An 18,497-nucleotide genomic window follows, 5' to 3' on the forward strand; every position below is an offset into this window, starting at 1 on the left:
AATTTAATAATATGATACTTATATCAAAAATAAAATCAAGTTGAAAATTCTAGCTTGATTTAATAGATAAGGTTAGAAAATTTTATTTATTTTATTAATGTAATAAGCGATTAAAAATTGTTCATCACCTCCTTCCACGCCCCTTAGGCCCTCACTCACAATTCACAACTGCCTTTTTTCTTCTCTGCGGACTAAAACACTTCCACGTCTCTCCTTTGCTTTCCCTTCATTTAACAAAAGAAAGAAGCTGAAACCCAGAAAATTTGAGCAGAAAAAAGGGAAAAAAGGATGGCTGTCTTGAAACTTCAAAGCCTAAAACCCAGACCCATTTCGGAGTTATCAATGAAAGTGGGTTCGATTCGGTGCTACGTAAGCAGCTGCAGGGCGGTGTTGCTGCCTCGGTTCGGTGGACCTGAGGTGTTGCAGCTCCGACCCGATGTGCCTGTTCCTGATCTTAAGCCCAATGAAGTTCTGGTTCGAGCCCGAGCTGTTTCTATCAACCCCCTTGATACCAGAGTAAGTCCCTTTTTTTGGTTGAACTTTTCTTGTTTAATTGAATCGTAAAAGTTTGTTTTATTTGTTTTTTTATTGGATTGTTCGGTTCCTGGGAAAGTGCGAGAAAATGAAATGAGATGGAAATGAGTTCCTGTTTTGGTTTTTTTTTTCCCCGTCGATTATTGGCTATATGAATCAATCTCCTTATGCATGTGAAGGTTTTTAAAAAAAGAAAATTAATTCCTTGTTTAATTTGTTTGAATCTATTTAATTTGCTTAATTCATTTAAATGTTGTTTAATTTGCCATAAAAATGTGAAAAAAAAAAAACTAATGTAAAATGTTGGATGGTGCTAGATTTTCTTTTATATAATTTCTTAATGCAAATTTGAGTTGTGGGATTTTTGAAACTGTGTAAATTTTATGGACTGATTTCAAAAGTTGCAAAAGGATTGAAATTAAATTAGGAAGAAAAAAAGAACCTTTCAGTTTACATTGCAAATCAGGCAGCTAAAATCATTTTGCTTTAATTTTCCGAATATCTCTTTCCGCAGATACGATCGGGCTATGGTCGTTCCATATTCGAGCCGCTTCTACCCCTCATTTTGGGTCGTGATGTTAGTGGTGAAGTTGCAGCTGTTGGTGCTTCAGTGAAGTCACTGACTGTAGGGCAGGAAGTTTTTGGTGCTCTGCATCCAACTGCTCTGAGGGGTACATACACAGACTATGCTATTCTTACCGAGGACGAGCTTTCTCCGAAACCAGCTTCATTGACTCATGTGGTAACTTATTCAAACATTTAGTTATTCTTTTGGTGAAAAACAAATTTATGTTACTTTTGATTGTTTCCAGAAAGAAATAGATTTACTTGTGACTTACGATTACTGGTTGTTCATTCTTAGCAGCAGTGGATGATAGTACACTCTACTCACATATTATCTATGTAAAAACACTCAGAGGAAAAATTCTGTTATATTGCTACTGCTTTAGTTTACAGCTTTATAAAGAGAAAAATAATCATTTTAAAGGAAATAAATCCTAATCCCTAAGAATCAGTAATTGATATCGTAATTTCCTAAGAATCAGTAACTGAGATTAGTTTCTATTTACAAGAGATCACAACAGATTTCTATCCTTAATTATAGGGATTCCAATACCATCAGATTTCTATCCTTAATTATAGGGATTCCAACACTCCCCCTCAAGTTGGAGTGTAGATGTTAATCAAACCCAGCTTGCCACTAAGTTCTTCAAACATGTTTCTGTTCAAACTTTTGGTTAACATGTCTGCAACTTGTTGTCTAGTAGGTAGGTAGATGATGCATACTTCTCCTGAGTGTACTTTTTCTTTTATAAAGTGACGATCTATTTCCACATGTTTGGTCCGATCATGATGCACAGGATTATGTGCTATGCTGACAGCAGCCTGGTTGTCACAGTACATCTTCATAGGTCTGGTAAAAGGCACTTTTAGTTCTCCCATAAGTCTTTGTATCCAAACTCCTTCGCATATACCATGAGATAGTGCTCGATACTCTGCCTCTGCACTGCTGCGTGCTACCACAGATTGTTTTTTGCTCCTCCACGTCACGAGATTACCCCAAACATAACTACAATAGCCGCTTGTAGCGCCTATCATTAATGTAACTCGCCTGATGCATCGGTGTAGACTTCACGCTTCGGTTGATAGTCTTCTTGAAGTCTGTGCCTTTACCAGAGTTCCTTTTAGGTATCTTAGTATTCTATATGCACTTCCAGTGCTTCTCCCTGGGCATGCATATCTTGGCTAATAACACTCACATCAAGGCTATGTCCGGACGGGTGTGAGATAGGTAGATGAGCCTTCCTACTAGACGTTGATATCTCCCCGTCGATTTCTTCTCCATCCTCATTAGTTCCCAATTTGAGGTTAAACTCCATAGGAGTTTTACCGGTTTGTCGCCCATGAAACCAACTTCCGACAAGAGATCAAGAACATATTTCCTTTGGGAAATGAAGATACCTTTTTCGACCTTGCTACCTCCATACCAAGAAAATATTTAAGACTCCCCAAGTCTTTAAGTTCAAACTCGTACCAAGAAATTTTTCAATCTCAAAATTTCGCCGAGTCATTTCTGTTATTATTATATCGTCAACATAAACGATAAGGATGCGAGATTTACCCTCTTCCGAGTGCTTGTAGAACATGGTGTGGTGCCTGTCCTTGAATGTAATTTCTGCTAGTCATAGCTTTTGCAAATCGGCTGAACCACGCTCGTGGAGATTGTTTCAGCCCATACAAGGACTTCTTCAACTTACACACTTGGTCCTTGTTTTCTTCAAACCACGTGGAAATCCATATACACCTCCTCATTTAATTCCCGTTGAGAAAAGCATTTTTACATCCAATTGAGTCAAGTGCCAATCAAGGTTGGCAGCAAGAGATAGCAGGACCCGAATGGTGTTTAGCTTGGCAACCGGTGCAAACGTCTCGTTGTAGTCGAGACCATAAGTTTGGGTGAATCCCTTAGCCACGAGTCGAGCTTTGTATCGGTCAATACTACCATCGGGTTTAAATTTCGTAGTGAAAATCCATTTGCACCCTACGGTTTTTTCCCTTTAGGCGATCCGAGACTTCCATGTTTCATTGTTTTGAGGGCCTTCATTTCTTCCATCACGGCTTGTCTCCACTCGGTGATTCAAGAGCCTCTTCTATATTTTTTGGAATTTTACAGAATCAACATTAGTCACAAAAGCTTTGTAAGACTTAGATAAATTTCCATAGGATACAAACCGAGAAATAGGATGTTGAGTGCGACTCCTTGTACCCTTTCGAATCGCAATTGGAAGATAGATGGATGGTGACGGAGGTGGGACTTCGCTTGAAGCAGTCCTCGGTTGGAGATGTAATTGGCAATCACAGACGTTTCAGGAGAACGATTCCGTCGGGAGTAAACTCAGATTTTTGTTTTCCTTGATCAAGTGGTCGTTGTACTTGGTGGAGGTATTGTCATTGGGAAGGACGGTGTTAAATTCTTGTCAGATAGGGAAACAACTAAATCTGGGATAGTAGTAGTAGGATCAAAGCGGTATAATGAGGAGAGTATTAAGGTCTCATCTTCATTAAAATCTCCCCAAGATGAGATCTTTGCAAAGTATGGTTCATTTTCAAAGAAGGTAACATCTCGAGAGACAAACATCGGCGCAATGTTGGTGAGTAACACTTATAGCCTTTTGTGTAGGGAATATCCAATGAAGATACGGTGTGGGCTCGAGGATCAAGTTTGGATTGATTTGGTTGATGGTTATGGACAAAAGCTTTACAAATAGAATATTTTGGCTGGAAGATTAGGGACATGAAATAGAGGGAAGGCCTTTAAAAGAGTATTTAGAGGTGTTTGGAAATTGAGGATCTTTGATGGCATTCGGTTTATGAGATAGCAGGCAGTAAGGACAGCTTCTCCCCACAAGTATTTTGGAACATTCATAGTGAACATTATGGCTCGAGCCACATCAAGAAGATGACGATTTTTCCTCTCAGAGATCCCGTTTTGTTGAGGAGTGTCAGGACAAGAGCTTTGGTGTATAATGCCTTGGTCAGAAAGGTATGGACTTAAGACAGAGTTGAAGTATTCTCTCCCATTGTCAGTACGGAGGGTATGTATGGTAGAGTTGAATTGGGTTCGAACCATTGAGTGAAAATTTTGGAATACTTTGGGTGTTTCAGATTTTTCTTTGAGTAGATAGACCCAACAGACCCTAGTATGATCATCAATGAATGTTATAAACCATCTAGCCCCTGTAATATTTTTCACTCGGCTGGCTCCCCATAGGTCACTATGGATTAACGAAAAAGGTTGGGACTGAATATGTGGTTTTAATGGGTATGGCACACGGGTATGTTTAGATAATTGGCAAATTTCACACTTCAAGGAATTAATACTTTTATTTCAAATAACAATGGAAGATGTTTTTCAAATACACAAAGTTTGATGTCCTAACCTACGGTGCCATAACATAATAGTGTCCTCTTTGCAATGGATAGAGCCAATCCCCTTGTGTAATTGCTTTTTATTCCAAATATATAGTCCATCATCAACTTTAGCAGTGCCAATCATCCTCCCGATTTACATTCTCAGTATCACACAACCAATTGCGTAAAATTCAGCAAGAACTTTTTCATCCTTAGTAAGTTTACTAATTGAAAGTAAATTACGGACAAGTTTGGAACTTGTAGGACTTTATCGAGAGAAAATTCTCTGTCATTTGTACTTCTCCTATTCCAACCACGGTGAGTAAGAACCGTCACTATGCGGATTCGGATTTGTTATGACAAGGAGTGTAGGTGTGAAACAACGTGGAGTCACCGTCATGTGATCGAGGCGCCGAATCGAGTATCCAAGGAGATTGATTATTAGATTCAAAAGCAATGTTGAGGCAGACCTTGAGTTGCTAGAGATCCATGAGTAGTGGGAGTACCAAGTATCTTATGGAGAGTCTCAAGTCGTGTTTTGTTAGCGAACATCAAGAACATCATCGCAGAGTGGAGGATAACATGGCGTCTTATTATCCTTCTGCTTTTTTCGGGATAGCCATGGAGTTTGAAGCATTTTTCTTTGTATGACCAACACGATTGCAAAGTGACTACACCATGGTCTTGTTGATCCGTAATCATTTCCAAAGACGCTTTTTATGGTCGTGGACCTTTGGAGATGAGAGCAGAGGTTTTGATGGGACGATTAGAAATTGGAGTCATAGGTTTAGGTTCTTTTGAATCTCCCATCATGACAAGACGACGCTTTTCTTCTCTTCTAACTTCTCGCAAATGCTTCACCGATCGTTGGAAGAGGTGATCTACCTGAATTCGACCACGGACCTCATCTAACTCACGGTTCATCCTCGCTAAAACTCATAAAGACGTTCATTGTTGAGATGGACCATAAACTGTTGTGTTCTAAGCCTTCACCCCAATCGCCTCATAATACATATCCAGTTCTTGCCACAAAATTTTCAAATTGTTATAGTAGTGAGTTACCTCGAGTGTTCCTTGTCGGATGTCCTTTAACTTAAGCTTGATTTCAAATACTTGGGAGGCGTTTCCAAGATCTCGAGTAGTTTTCTTTGATCGCATCCCACATGTCTTTTGCGCTTTGAAAAAAGATAGGTGCGGCTTATATGGCCTTCCATCGAATTGATTAGCCAAGCCATTACAATTGAATTGTTGAGTTCCCAAGTGGCATAAGTAGGATCACCATGGTTGGTCGTGGTATTTCTCCATTGATGTACCCTAATTTGCCACGACCACGAATCACCATAAGAACCGATTGAGACCATTGCAAGAAGTTCTTCCCATTTAGCCGATGATTGGTGATTATAAGGGAGGAATTAATTTCACCTTGAGTGATTCCCGATTGATATTCGAGTTATTTGTGATGTCTCGCCAGAGAAATTCTCATTGATATCACCCATTGGAAGACTAAACCACGAAATTTTAGTAAGGGAATTTAGAGAAAAAGAGGATCGAGTGAATCCTATAGCTCGATACCATGTAAAAACACTCGGAGGAAAAATTCGTTATATTGCTACCGCTTTAGTTTACAGCTTTATAAAGAGAAAATAATCATTTTAAAGGAAATAAATCCTAATCCCTAAGAATCGAGAATTGATATCGTAATTTCCTAAGAATCAAGAATCGAGATTAGTTTCTATTTACAAGAGATCACAACAGATTTCTATCCTTAATTATAGGGATTCCAATACCATCAGATTTCTATCCTTAATTATAGGGATTCCAACAATCTACTCTGTTTTTTCTACTGTTCCAACTAACCTTTTCATCATCATTGATTCTAATTCGTGGTTCTCTAATAATCGCACAGCATGGATCTGAGAATTATTTTTGGGTGTTGTAGGAAGCAAGTGCCATTCCATTTGCTGCATTGACTGCATGGCGTGCCTTAAAATGTACTGCAAGGATAACTGAAGGGTATGTTTCTTTCACTGGAATGGCCATCATTTTCAGCAATGTTTTCGTGTATTTCCTGATTTCAACAAATTGTTGTTAAATATTATGGCTTGTTAATAGTGTCTTACCATTGATAAGTTGTTTGCCTGTGTTCATGGAAATTTATGATCATCTTTGAGGTTCATAGGTTTGTCATTGTAGATCAGAGAGTTTGAAGGGCATTGACTATATTGGCTAGTAGCAATCCGAAATTTGTATTATTGTGATGCTCGTTATATTTGGCTTGAACTTATTTTGTTTCATTTTGTTTATCTTTGGATAGTTGTCCAAAGATGAATCTCTATATATGCATTTCAAATTAAAGTAAATATATAATGATATTGATGAAGTATGCCATCTCATTTCCATGCCGCCTCTAACAAACTTATTTTTGGTTGAGAGTATAACAATACAATCTGCCAACTGAATTTTGCAACTAAATTTTCTGGGGAACTGTTGCAAATTATCCTCCCATGATCAAATTCTCATTCAACAGGCAAAGGCTGTTAGTAATAGGTGGCGGAGGTGCAGTAGGTTTTTCTGCCATTCAGATCGCGGTTGCTGCAGGGTGCCATGTTACAACTACTTGTGGAAATCAAAGTATAAGTCGATTAATTGCAGCAGGTGCTGAGCAGGCTGTTGATTACACTTCCGAGGTGGTCAAGTGATAATTAACGATTTATTATTTTGATATTGATAGCTGTTAGGAATGCTTACTAATTGACACTGCCTTATATTGATTACTGATTTGAGCTTTAACGAGATGCTTATTTCAGGATATTGAGTCAGTAATTAAGGAAAAATTCGATGCTGTCCTAGACACCATTGGTGTGCCAGAGACAGAAAGAATAGGCATCAATCTTTTGAATAGGGGTGGGCACTATATGACACTTCAGGTAAGAGGTGTAATCTTGTAATGCTTGTCATCTTAAAAGGGTACTTCCTTCTCTTTTCTTCAAATCCCTTTCCTGTTCAACGTTATCGGTACATGCATAACAAGAGTCATGGCCCGGTGCAAACCCTTAAGAATTTATACCAGCTTTGCTAGCTGGAAATTTTGGTAGGTGCTTTTATGGATGCTGTGATGTAATTATCAAATGTCTAGTCGTCTATTACTCTATCATTGTAGGGAGAGGCAGCAGCACTGAGCGACAGGTATGGACTACCGATTGGGCTTCCTGCAGCTACAGCTGTTTTATTCAAGAAAAGGATTCAATGCAAATTTTCTCACGGAATAGGTACATAGTTTATTTGCCATCTTACTCTCGATAAACATGTTTTTAGAAAAGAAAACTGTTTCTCAAGTTAAGATCTATATGAGAGAGGATCTAAGAAGAAATAATATTAGCATATGTGAAAATTTTTCAAAATTTTCAGTTTGTTGCTATCTTGTTAGCAAGTTCCCATTTTGTTGATTTTGCATATTCCTTATGTATGTCTTACCGGTAACAGAAACATGGCTCTGCTGTCTGAAAAAAGACATTAACATGTGTGTTGCCTTATGCATCTTCCGGTGCATTTTGCCATTTTAATCTCGTAGTTTGAAGATTTCAATTCATCCTTGCCATGAAATGCTGCATTTCTGACGATAGATTCATATCCCGTAATGTTAATGATCTGCTGCTGAATCTTTCGACCATTCGGTGTTTGCAGAATATTCATGGATATACATGAGGGCGGACTCGGAAGGTTTACATGAGATACGCAGATTATCGGAAGCCGGGAAGCTGAGTATACCGGTGGAGAAAACATTTTCAATAACACAAGTAAGAGAGGCTCATGAAGCTAAGGACAAGAAACAAATCCTTGGTAAAGTAGTGCTGGAACTTGACTAAAGTAAGTTTTACAACATCACAAATAACTTGGAATTTTTTTCTTCTAAATGTTCCTTTCAACATAAATTTGATAGAATATATGATGCTGAGGACGTTGTATATAATGTTGGAATTCTTCAGGTATTAGCCTTCAGTGTCCTGTCGGAATCTGTAAATACTTTGAGCATCAACGTTTTTGTTTCGTTTTTCTTCCTTCATTTTACTGAAAATGTTATACAGTTGAACACTTTGAATCAGAAAAATGGAATTCATTTAAAATTTGGAGCTTTGTTGAAGCATGTAAAATTGCTTGTGTTGACAACTAGGGACTAGGACTGTCGAGCCATGGAACCTAGTGGTCATCAGCCATGGGGATCCAGTCTAATCACATATAGGCCTAAGAAGCCCAAGCCATGTCTCCTAAGGAATCTAACTAGCCATCTGATGGTAGTGGTCCAAGCTTGAACCACCTTATCATGAGGCATGTCACCATATTTGATTTTATTAAATCAGTTTCTTTTAAAATATAAATATGTAAATAATGGTACAATTTCATTGTCTCCAACTCTCCATAAAATTAAGTACGAATACCAATTTCTTAATACAAAAAGTAAATTATATCATCTTGATGATAATTAACAAATCAATCTTGATTATATCATTGGGAGCAATTAACGATATACTTTTAACCCAACAATAATTATGTGGTTACCACATAACCTTTGGTAATTAATCACAAACTCAAATCTCAAAGCTTCAAACACCTCAACTCTAATGCCAACAATGCTTTTAAGCTTTCTCTCTTTATGGTAGTGATATGATATATGCAATTTTGTTTTCCAGTGCATAGGCGTAAGGGTCCTCACATCTATCGAAATGTCATGATTTTGGATCAAAATCCCAAATTCTGAAATATCAGTATCACCCAATTTATTTAAGGGCTTTGATTTAATTAAAGTAGGAATCTTAGTGACCTTTTCTTTAACTTTCAATACATGTCTTGCCTTCTTCTTTGGTCAAAAACCCTGCACTCCTTTTTAAGAAAAACCCTTCCCTCGTTATTTCCTCACTTCGAAGTGTTCTCTTTTTTTAATACATAATCCTTGTTAGCTTTGCTAAAATCACTTATGGGGTATCCCAACTGGCTAAACTTTGTAAAGGAGGGTCAATGTTGAGGTGGCAAGTGAGGATTGGCTCAATGGTTAGAAAACTAGGGTGGTCCTTTCCACACCAAATGGAAGCTTGTACATGTTCATTTAAAAAAAAAAACTCACGCGCTGTTTAAGTGCGATTCTCAATGTAATGCTAGCGTGGGTCTGTCCTGCCTTTACTGCCAAACGACAACCAGGTCTTTGCCTCTTTGATTCTTTCAACTGCTCATGGTTTTCTTTTTCCTACCCACAACTTTCAATTTTCTTTTGGCCTTTGCCTTTTGTGCACGCGCTCCCCAACTACTCTTTAAGTGATATGAATGTGATGAAACTTGCAACTCTTTATATGTGGACAAAGCATGTTTGAAAATTTGGACATTGCAGGGAGGGACAACAAGATTGGGTTTTATGATTATGATTTCTTAAGTATGAAATTTTGGTTATTGAAATGTCCTTTTATATGTTTATTGACATTACGATAAAACATATTTGTTACGAGATAATTCCTCGATTATGTGTAAGGTGAGCTCCTCTTGTGACCAAAGCTTAACTTGTGCTTTGAAAAGTGGATTGTTTATCACATACAAGAGACCATATGAATGCTTTTAGTACAAGTATATTGTGTAGGGTTAAAAGACAGGTTATGCACAAACAACATAAAAGGCGAGTGGGTAAATATATAGTAAAAGAATAATTAATGAAAACAAAAAATATTGGGAAGTCATTTTCACCCCCCCGCCCTCTCTCTCTCCAAGTCATAGGCCACGTGCACATCTGCTCATTTTAACAGTTTATATTATTATATGTTTATTTCATATCTTAAAAATTCTATTCTATCATGATATGATATTATTTTTTATATTTTCACCTCCTCCATCTCTCCTCCATGTGCATAAAAAAAAAAAGCACCCATTTTTTGCCCCCACATATTTTCTAGTATTGCCACCTTGTTTTAACTCCACACCAGAAAACGGCTATTTCCATTGATAAAAAAAAGGGTTAAATTTTGTTAAGAGTCCCTGTACTTTTAATATGATAACAGTTGAATCCATTAAGTTAAGTTCTGCTGTTTACAATCTGATGCAACAAATATATATTCATGTGTAACGTTATGTCAATTTGGTATTTTTTATATTGCAGATTAGAAAATTAATTAATGGATTAACAAATACTATTTGCGTCAAAACTAAAATTTTAAAGTTTAAACAAGAAAGTGATTTAGAATGATTTAATTAAAAAATATAGAGTAAACCACGCATAGTACAAGACTACTAATAGAATTCAACCAAACTAACTTTATTGCTATTGTTTGAGTTAAAATTAATAGCAATAAAGTATAGGGATTAAAATTGATCAAAATAAAATAGATGATTAAATCCATAACTTTTGCAAAATAGAAGGATTGATAACAAAATTTAAGAGAAAAAGAATAGATGGGCACAGCACACGGATGGTGTTTGATATTTCCAAGACACTCTTCTTTCTTTTTCCATGCCAACGTTTTTCTATCTTTCTGTCGATCCTCGACTGGTTGCTATTGTCTGCCATTTTATTACATGATCTGCCCATGTTTATTTTTATACATGTATGTATATAGTGCATTTGATAGGGTTTTTTACTAAAATATGGTAAAAAAAAAAATTGTACTGAAATAGGATGTCAAAAAAATTATTTACGAAAATGAGTTATTTTTTTCATTGGTGTCTATTTCAGAGGCGCTAATAAATAAAAAACTATTAATTTTTTTTCTTTTTTTAATGACGCCTATTAGATAGGCGCCAATGAATATTTTATATTAATTTTTTTATAAAATATAATTAAAAATTTTTCCGAGTCAATATATGACTCGTATAATACATAGTAGTGGCGCCTATATCAGAGGCGACAATGGTGGTGCCTATCTGAGAGGGGCCATTAGTGGTACCATGTTGAGATGCGCCAATGGTCTTATTTTATATAAAAATGTGTTTCAAAAAATCAATAAATATTGTTAAATAAATACAAAATCAAATAAAATTACATTGTATAAAAGTTACATTATATAAAAATTAAATGAGTTAACAACAACTATATGATTAAAAAAGGAAGTTATAATTAAACTTTTAATAAAATGATTTTTAATTTTTTATAAACTTATATGTTAAACTCACCAAATACTAAACTAAACACAACAATTTATAGCTTAATCCTAAATTACTAATAAATTAATTTTTAAATAATTACAAACACAAAAATTTATAACATAATCCTAAATTACTAAAAATTAATTATAAAATAATTACAATATTCATACAAAATTACAATATTCATACAAAAATTACAATATTCATACAAAATACTAATCCAAAACTATAAATAAAAATTAATTATAAAATAATTACAATATTCATACAAAATACTAATAAAAACTATAAATACAAAATTTATTATAAAATAATTACAATATTCATACAAAATTACAATATTCATACAAAATACTAATCAAAACTATAAATACAAAATTAATTATAAAATATTTACAATATTCATACAAAAAATTACAATATTCATACAAAATACTAATCCAAAACTATAAATACAAAATTTATTATGAAATAATTACAATATTCATACAAAATACTAATAAAAAACTATAAATACAAAATTAATTATAAAATAATTACAATATTCATACAAAAAATTACAATATTCATACAAAATTATCCATTGTCGCCTCCCTATGAGGCACTTTTAATGACGCCTCCCTATGAGGCACAATTAGTGGCGCCACCCGACCCATTTTCCCCTTTGACCTATTGACCGTATTTTGACCCGTATTTTTATTTAATTTTTTTAAAAAATAAAAAATAATATTTTATTCAAAAAAAGAAAAAAATTATTAGTTTTTTATTCATTGGCGCCTCTGAGATAGGCACCAATGAAAAAAGTAACCTATTTTCATAAATAATTTTTCTGACATCATATTTCAGTACAAATTTTTTTTTACCCTATTTTAGTAAAAAACCCGCATTTGATGAGGAGGGGAAGCCTCCACTCCACCCTTGGCTAACTACATGACATATGCTACAAACTCTCTCATTCATTTTTATTCTTAAATGCCATGCATGGTTTTATTATTAGGTTTTTAATGGTGTAGAGAAAAGGAACAATAAGAAGTAACCACATACATATAAATGAGCATGTATATTAGAATAGTATTTCATACACTGCTATAATGTTTAATTATGTCTGTTTTATCGAGATTAATTCTTTCTGAACTTGTGATTGTCATTTTTAATAATCTGAATCCTTCGTTTAAGATTACAATGTATGTTTTTACCATACTCAAAGTTGATTGGTGCCAGTGAAAAACTTTATTTTCACAATTAAGGTCTAGCTACTATCAAATGTCCGTTTTAAATTGCTATTTTATTATTTTTCTGCACTGGTACCATTTTCTCATAGCTGTCTATCATCCAATGATATGTGATGACATAAACAAGAAGACAACAATTTTCAATCAATCTTTTCCTAGATTGCAATATAAATTATCTTAGTGCTTTGTTATATAATTATTGAATTTCAACACTTAAAATGTATCACCAATTTAGATTCTAAACACACCAATGCAAGATGCATAATTCCCATCTTTTTAAATATTTCTTCTTTAAAATAAAAAAAAGCCTTTATCTCCTCACTTATAATTTCACCCATGGGACGATTCAAATACCATAATACAAATAAATTACCCTTTCTCATAGGTTTAATTATAGAAATTATATAAATATATTAAATTTATTTTTTTAATGATTAGACAAAAAAACCTTGGAAGGAACTTGTGTGCAAGTATAAATACAAATACATAAATATCTTAAAGTTTATATAATTTCAAAATATTATAAATATATAACCTTTTATAAACTATTATTATGACAAAAGAAAATTATAAACACAATACATATAAAAATAAAAAAATTAAATTTACCATTTTTTTTATAATTTCATTTTGAGAAAAAGTATTATGGAAGCCCCTATACTATGAGTCAAATTACATTTTGTTCATTTACTCAAAAGATGAGTAAATTAGTCTATGTATATTAGATAAAAAGGCAAACCGATCATTTATGTTAAAAATTTCATTTATTTTAATGTTAATAACCGACATGATAAAATAATCAAACAATTACACGTGCAGTGCCATATTTACCTTATGTTGACGTACATGTATCAATTTTAATTTGTTTAATCTAACATTGAAAAAACTAATTTATTTATTTTTTAATAAATATAAAATACAATCAGACTATTAATATAACATTTTTTTATAGAATTTTTACCATTCATTTCCCTCTCATTTTTACTCGTTTTAAGAAGAATAAAAACAATTGACCAATCCTAAAGGTAACTTTGTAAGTGTAAGAATCAAGACAGTCAAAGTTTGGTGCAGACTTCACTCTCAGCCCACCACTTGTTTGAAGGTTGTTTCTTCCACTTTTAATGACCCTAAAAGAACAAACTTTCCCTTAATGATTTTCCCTAGAAAATTCAAGGCTAAAATAGTCAATTCCATCAACTTAAAGACAATCCCCCCAAAAAAGAGAACATGCTAACACCCATGCCCCCCGTTGGAACCAGAAAGTAAAGCAAGCTTACACTTTGCTACAGACAAAACACCAACAGTTCCTCTTCTTCCTTAAATAATAAACCCTCTCTCTCTTCCAGTAATCTTTCTATCTGTAAAATCTTTGCACCCCACCACTCTACAATCAAACAAACAAAACCCCATTATTTCTCTTCTTCATTCATTGACCATCTCTCACACAAAAAAATCTCTGAATTTTTCTTCTTTTTTGGGGTTTGTTCTTCCTGCTACTGAAATGGTCACGTCAAAGTAAAAAAAAAAAAAGACCACTTGAAGAAATAATGGATCTTGAGCGACCCCATCGAAGTACTAGCATCAACAACAGTAGCAGCAGCAGTAACGCAACAAGCACCACGAGCGAGCTCTTCATTTGTTTCACCTCACGTCTTTCTTCTTCGTCAATGAAAATCTCTTCGAAATCCATCCTTAGTCCTGGTCGTGCTAGGGAACCTTCCCAAATCTCTCTTTCTTCATCGCTCACTAGGAGGTTGAGAAGCAATGGTAGCATGAAAGGTGGCCAGGCTTCACCCATGTTTCCAACTAATGGCAAGAAAAGAGGGTGTGCTTTTGAGAACCCTGAGCCTTCTTCCCCTAAGGTTACTTGTATAGGTCAAGTTAGGGTCAAGACCAAGAAACAAGGCAAAAAGTTTAGAGGTTGCAGATCTAAGAGAAGAGGGGAAGTTAGTTTCAGGAAAGTGGATCATACTAACAATGCCAACAATGGGAGCAATGGTCTTGAAGCAAGTAGCAGCTTTCATCTTTTGAGCAGCGGTAGTCAACATCATCAGCAACAAGAATGCAAGAAATGGGTTCATTTTCCGGTGACTATTTGCGAAGCGTTGAGGGCATTCGGGGCTGAGTTTAACTGCTTTTTGCCTTGTAGGCCTTCTTGCATGGCTAACCAAAGGGATAAAGAAGAGAAAAGAGGATCTAACGAGAGAAATGGGAATGGGAGCTCTTGTGGGGCTGTATTTGCAAGGTGGTTGGTGGCAGTGCAAGAAGGGGAAGGGAAAGGGAGGGAGATTGAGTTGGTGGTTGGTGGTGGGGAAGATGATGATGATGATGATGATGATGATTATGATGGTGAGAGAAGGAAATGCAGTGAAATGATGAGGAGCAGTCAAAGGAGACATGTGTTTGAGGATATTGAAATAAATGATTATTTGGGTGATGAAGAAGAAGAAGAAAAAGGTAGGGTGAGTATCTGTATACCACCCAAGAATGCTTTGTTGTTGATGAGGTGTAGATCTGATCCTGTTAAAATGGCTGCTCTTGCTAACAAATTCCTGGAAACTCCATTGCCAAAAGATGAACAAGAAGAAGAAGAAAAAGAAGAGGTTCAAGAGGGTGCTGTGGAAGTGGAAAGAGAAGGAATTGAACGCCAAGAGTTTAGTGAAGTCAGTGAAATGTATGTTTCTTGTGAAGCAACTGAGGAACAAGAAATCCCAGAAGCTGAAGCTGAAACAGAGGCTGAATCTGTTTTGGTACTAAGGGATGATGCTGAAGTAAATGAAGAAAGTTCAGGAAGAAGTTCAAATGAAGAAACAATTCTAGAATGTCAAGAACAAGAAATTGAAAGAAAAGAAGAAGACGACCAGCAAGAGTCAACAATAAAAGAAGAAACTTCTCCCCATGTTTCATTTTATCTTGACAAGCTTTATGTTGAAGAAAATGAAGGTGGCCTTGAAGAAGAACTGCTACAAGAAGCTGAAGATGAAAATGAAACTGTTAGTGTTAAAGCGGAGGAAGAAGAATATAAAGCTGCTGTTGAAGAAGAAGCTGAAGAAGAAGAGAGTACAACTTCAACAATAGAAGAGAAAGAAACTGAGACAACCCAAGGAAGATCCGAATCCGAATGCCCGGAACCAGAAAGTAAGTCAAAGGAGAGTGAGAGTCAAGAGGATTTGTTGCCAGATTGTTTACTATTAATGATGTGTGAGCCAAAGCTGTCAATGGAGGTATCCAAGGAGACTTGGGTGTGCAGTACGGATTTCATAAGGTGTGTACCAGAGAAGAAGAAGAAGAAGAAGCAGCAGCAGAAGCCAGAAGTCAAACAAAAAGACGGTGGAGATCAACCCAAAGCAAGGATCAGCATTGACCGTAATCCTGCTCCTATTTTGTTACACCCACCTAGGTCGTCTTGTTCTTTCCCGGCTCCTCCACCAATGGCTACGGCAGCTAAGGGAGGTGGCGGCTGTGGGCCTATGGCTAAAGGGTATGAGTCGTTTGTTCTCACGCGCTGTAAGTCGGAGCCGAGGAGGTCATCGACCAAGCTTGCACCCGATGCTTGCTTTTGGAAGAATAGGAAGCTCGAGCCGGCTGCACTTGAAGTTGGCGCGGCTGGAGTTGGTTTTTAAGCCAGGATCGCTAGAAAGCAGTAAAAAGTAAAAGAAAAGAAAAGAAAAGAAAGATATTTGTGGTAAACTTTGAAGTTTTTTATGAGTAAAAAAATCAGTAAATGTTGTAGTTTTTAGTCCTTTTGAATAGTTAAAAAAAAAAATCTTTGGGGTTACTTTTCTTTGTTTTTTCTCCCTTGTTTTAGGTTCGGTAAAACTGTAAACTCTGTAAAACAGTTATATTTGCTCTTCTTTTTTCAAAAATAGTTGGGGGTGTGATTTTGATTTTAATCTTCTTCTTTTTTTACTGTTAATGAAATTATTGACAAGCTGATAAAGATAGGCTGAAAAAGGCAATGGACTGGCTAAAGGGTAGACCAAAGATGAAATTTGAGCCGTTAGATTGGCAACATGGGGGAGACAGTGAAAAACAATGGTCAGAACAAATGATATGATTTGATAGGAACAAAAATTATCAAAGATTTGATGTATTTGATTGGATTAAGGATGTTTTCGTAGTCCAAATAAAATAAATCTCTGTCAAATTTATGGTCCTTTTGGGGCTTCATAATAATGGATCACATATTAATGGCTACCAATTTGATTAATTTTACAATTTCCATTTGGTTGGAGGTTGAAATGGAAATGATTTTACATTTTAACGAAGACTTTGGTTGTTGGGTCTATCTGATTTTTTTAAAAAATGTTTTGATTTTATTTAATTTTTGTCTGATTGAATATTTGTTATAGTTGGTCGGACATATATTATTGAACTTGTAATTGTATAATATTTGTACTAATGAAAATTTAAAAAAGTTTAGGAAAGTTTAAAATTGGATTAATTTTTAAAATTAGAAACCATAATTCAATAAAAAAATAAAAATATAAAATTTGATTAAATTCAAGAGAATTAGTTAAAAAATTCATCAAGTTATTTAACGATTTCAAAAGAAAAATACAAATGATGGAGCATTAGGAAATTACTTGATTTTCAACTGAAAAGGACTTCATCAGATAAGATAATTGAACTGCTAATGAATCATGGGGACATGAGTTTAAAAGAAGAAGAAGAAGAAAGAACAGAAAAAGTAAGCAAAATACAATGCAATTGCAATGTCATCATCAAGCTTCACACACTACAAAATCAGTGCTCAATTTTTTTAACAGGGATTTTTCCCAGCCATTTTGAAATTAAAGTAGTTGTGCATTTATTTTTGTTATCCCCCCCTAATTTCCTCTCTTTATTGTCATATATTATTTCAATGTAAATTACAAAAAAAAAAATCAGTTTAGGGAAAATGGGTGACCAAATTAAAATAGTGATACCCTAAATGGTTTAGTGTGAATGATAAGAAATGAAAAAGCAGCTAAAAAAGAGAAGATAACATTGAAGACAAAAGTTAGTCCATTGAGTGGAGGCTTTCATGGGAAAAGAAAGCATATTTTCTTTTCTCTTGGATTATATGCAATTATTCTTTTGTTTTCTAATAATTGAACTTTAAAGTCATATCATGGATTGATTCATTTCTTTTCCTTTATTGCCTTACTTTATTTCAACATTTGAAGATCATAAAATTTCAAACTCACTTTTTTGGGGATTATATTTCATAATGAGATTAAGAAAATTTATTTTTATATGATTATACCAATATAAATATGTTTGATTCAAAGAACGTAAGATTTTATTTTATAATAAGATTACGGAGATGTAAATTTACAAAGTGGAATATCCTAGATGTACATTACTTTGTTTGGTTATTTTGATGGAATATAAGATTTGAACATTTTGCTAAATTGTCATTTTTTTATAAAATTTGTTTTTTTTTAAAAATTAGTCTAAATTTCTATGATAAATTATTAGAATTCTTTTTATTACAATTTATATATTAATAAGTAAATATATGATGTTGAAATAAATTTATAAATTATAATTATAATAATTCATAAAAATGGATGCTTATCAACTATAGTTGTAATTATAATCATAACTAATATACTAATAAATAAATCATTAAAGTAAATATAATAATTATAATTTACTATTTTACTTTTAAGAAAAAGAGAATTTTGTTTTTAATTAGGCTTAAATTTTATTTGA

The 18,497-nt window shown here is 34.4% G+C and overlaps 2 protein-coding genes across 3 annotated transcripts; both read left to right on the forward strand.

Moving 5' to 3' along the window:
* Window positions 1-112: 112 nt before the first annotated feature.
* On the forward strand, window positions 113-8,570 carry LOC105778682 (uncharacterized). Of its 2 annotated transcripts, XM_012602442.2 has the most exons (8): window positions 113-516; window positions 1,049-1,276; window positions 6,386-6,459; window positions 6,974-7,133; window positions 7,254-7,373; window positions 7,607-7,715; window positions 8,131-8,313; window positions 8,433-8,570. In XM_012602442.2, the coding sequence occupies exons 1-7, from the start codon at window positions 289-291 to the stop codon at window positions 8,310-8,312; spliced, it is 1,101 nt and encodes a 366-aa protein (XP_012457896.1). In that variant the 5' UTR covers window positions 113-288; the 3' UTR covers window position 8,313; window positions 8,433-8,570. The 2 variants fall into 2 exon arrangements, with proteins under 2 accessions (XP_012457896.1, XP_012457886.1); XM_012602432.2 differs by having other exon boundaries at window positions 8,131-8,570.
* Window positions 8,571-14,028: 5,458 nt separating this feature from the next.
* LOC105778701 (uncharacterized) lies at window positions 14,029-16,690 on the forward strand. The gene has a single exon (XM_012602457.2). It carries the CDS (start codon window positions 14,345-14,347, stop codon window positions 16,418-16,420), a length of 2,076 nt encoding a protein of 691 aa, XP_012457911.1. The 5' UTR covers window positions 14,029-14,344; the 3' UTR covers window positions 16,421-16,690.
* The last annotated feature ends 1,807 nt before the right edge of the window (window positions 16,691-18,497 follow it).

Source organism: Gossypium raimondii, chromosome 1 (genome assembly GCF_025698545.1).
Source record: "Gossypium raimondii isolate GPD5lz chromosome 1, ASM2569854v1, whole genome shotgun sequence".
Taxonomy (NCBI): Eukaryota; Viridiplantae; Streptophyta; class Magnoliopsida; order Malvales; family Malvaceae; genus Gossypium; species Gossypium raimondii.

What these genes read in the sequence shown, in the direction of transcription:
- LOC105778682 (XM_012602432.2), top strand. Translation starts at nt 289, where the DNA reads ATGGCTGTCTTGAAACTTCAAAGCCTAAAACCCAGACCCATTTCGGAG. An exon ending in CAGCTTCATTGACTCATGTG is followed by an intron (nt 1,277 to 6,385) that starts GTAACTTATTCA and finishes TGGGTGTTGTAG; the next exon opens with GAAGCAAGTGCCATTCCATT. An exon ending in GGCACTATATGACACTTCAG is followed by an intron (nt 7,374 to 7,606) that starts GTAAGAGGTGTA and finishes CTATCATTGTAG; the next exon opens with GGAGAGGCAGCAGCACTGAG.
- LOC105778701 (XM_012602457.2), top strand. Translation starts at nt 14,345, where the DNA reads ATGGATCTTGAGCGACCCCATCGAAGTACTAGCATCAACAACAGTAGC.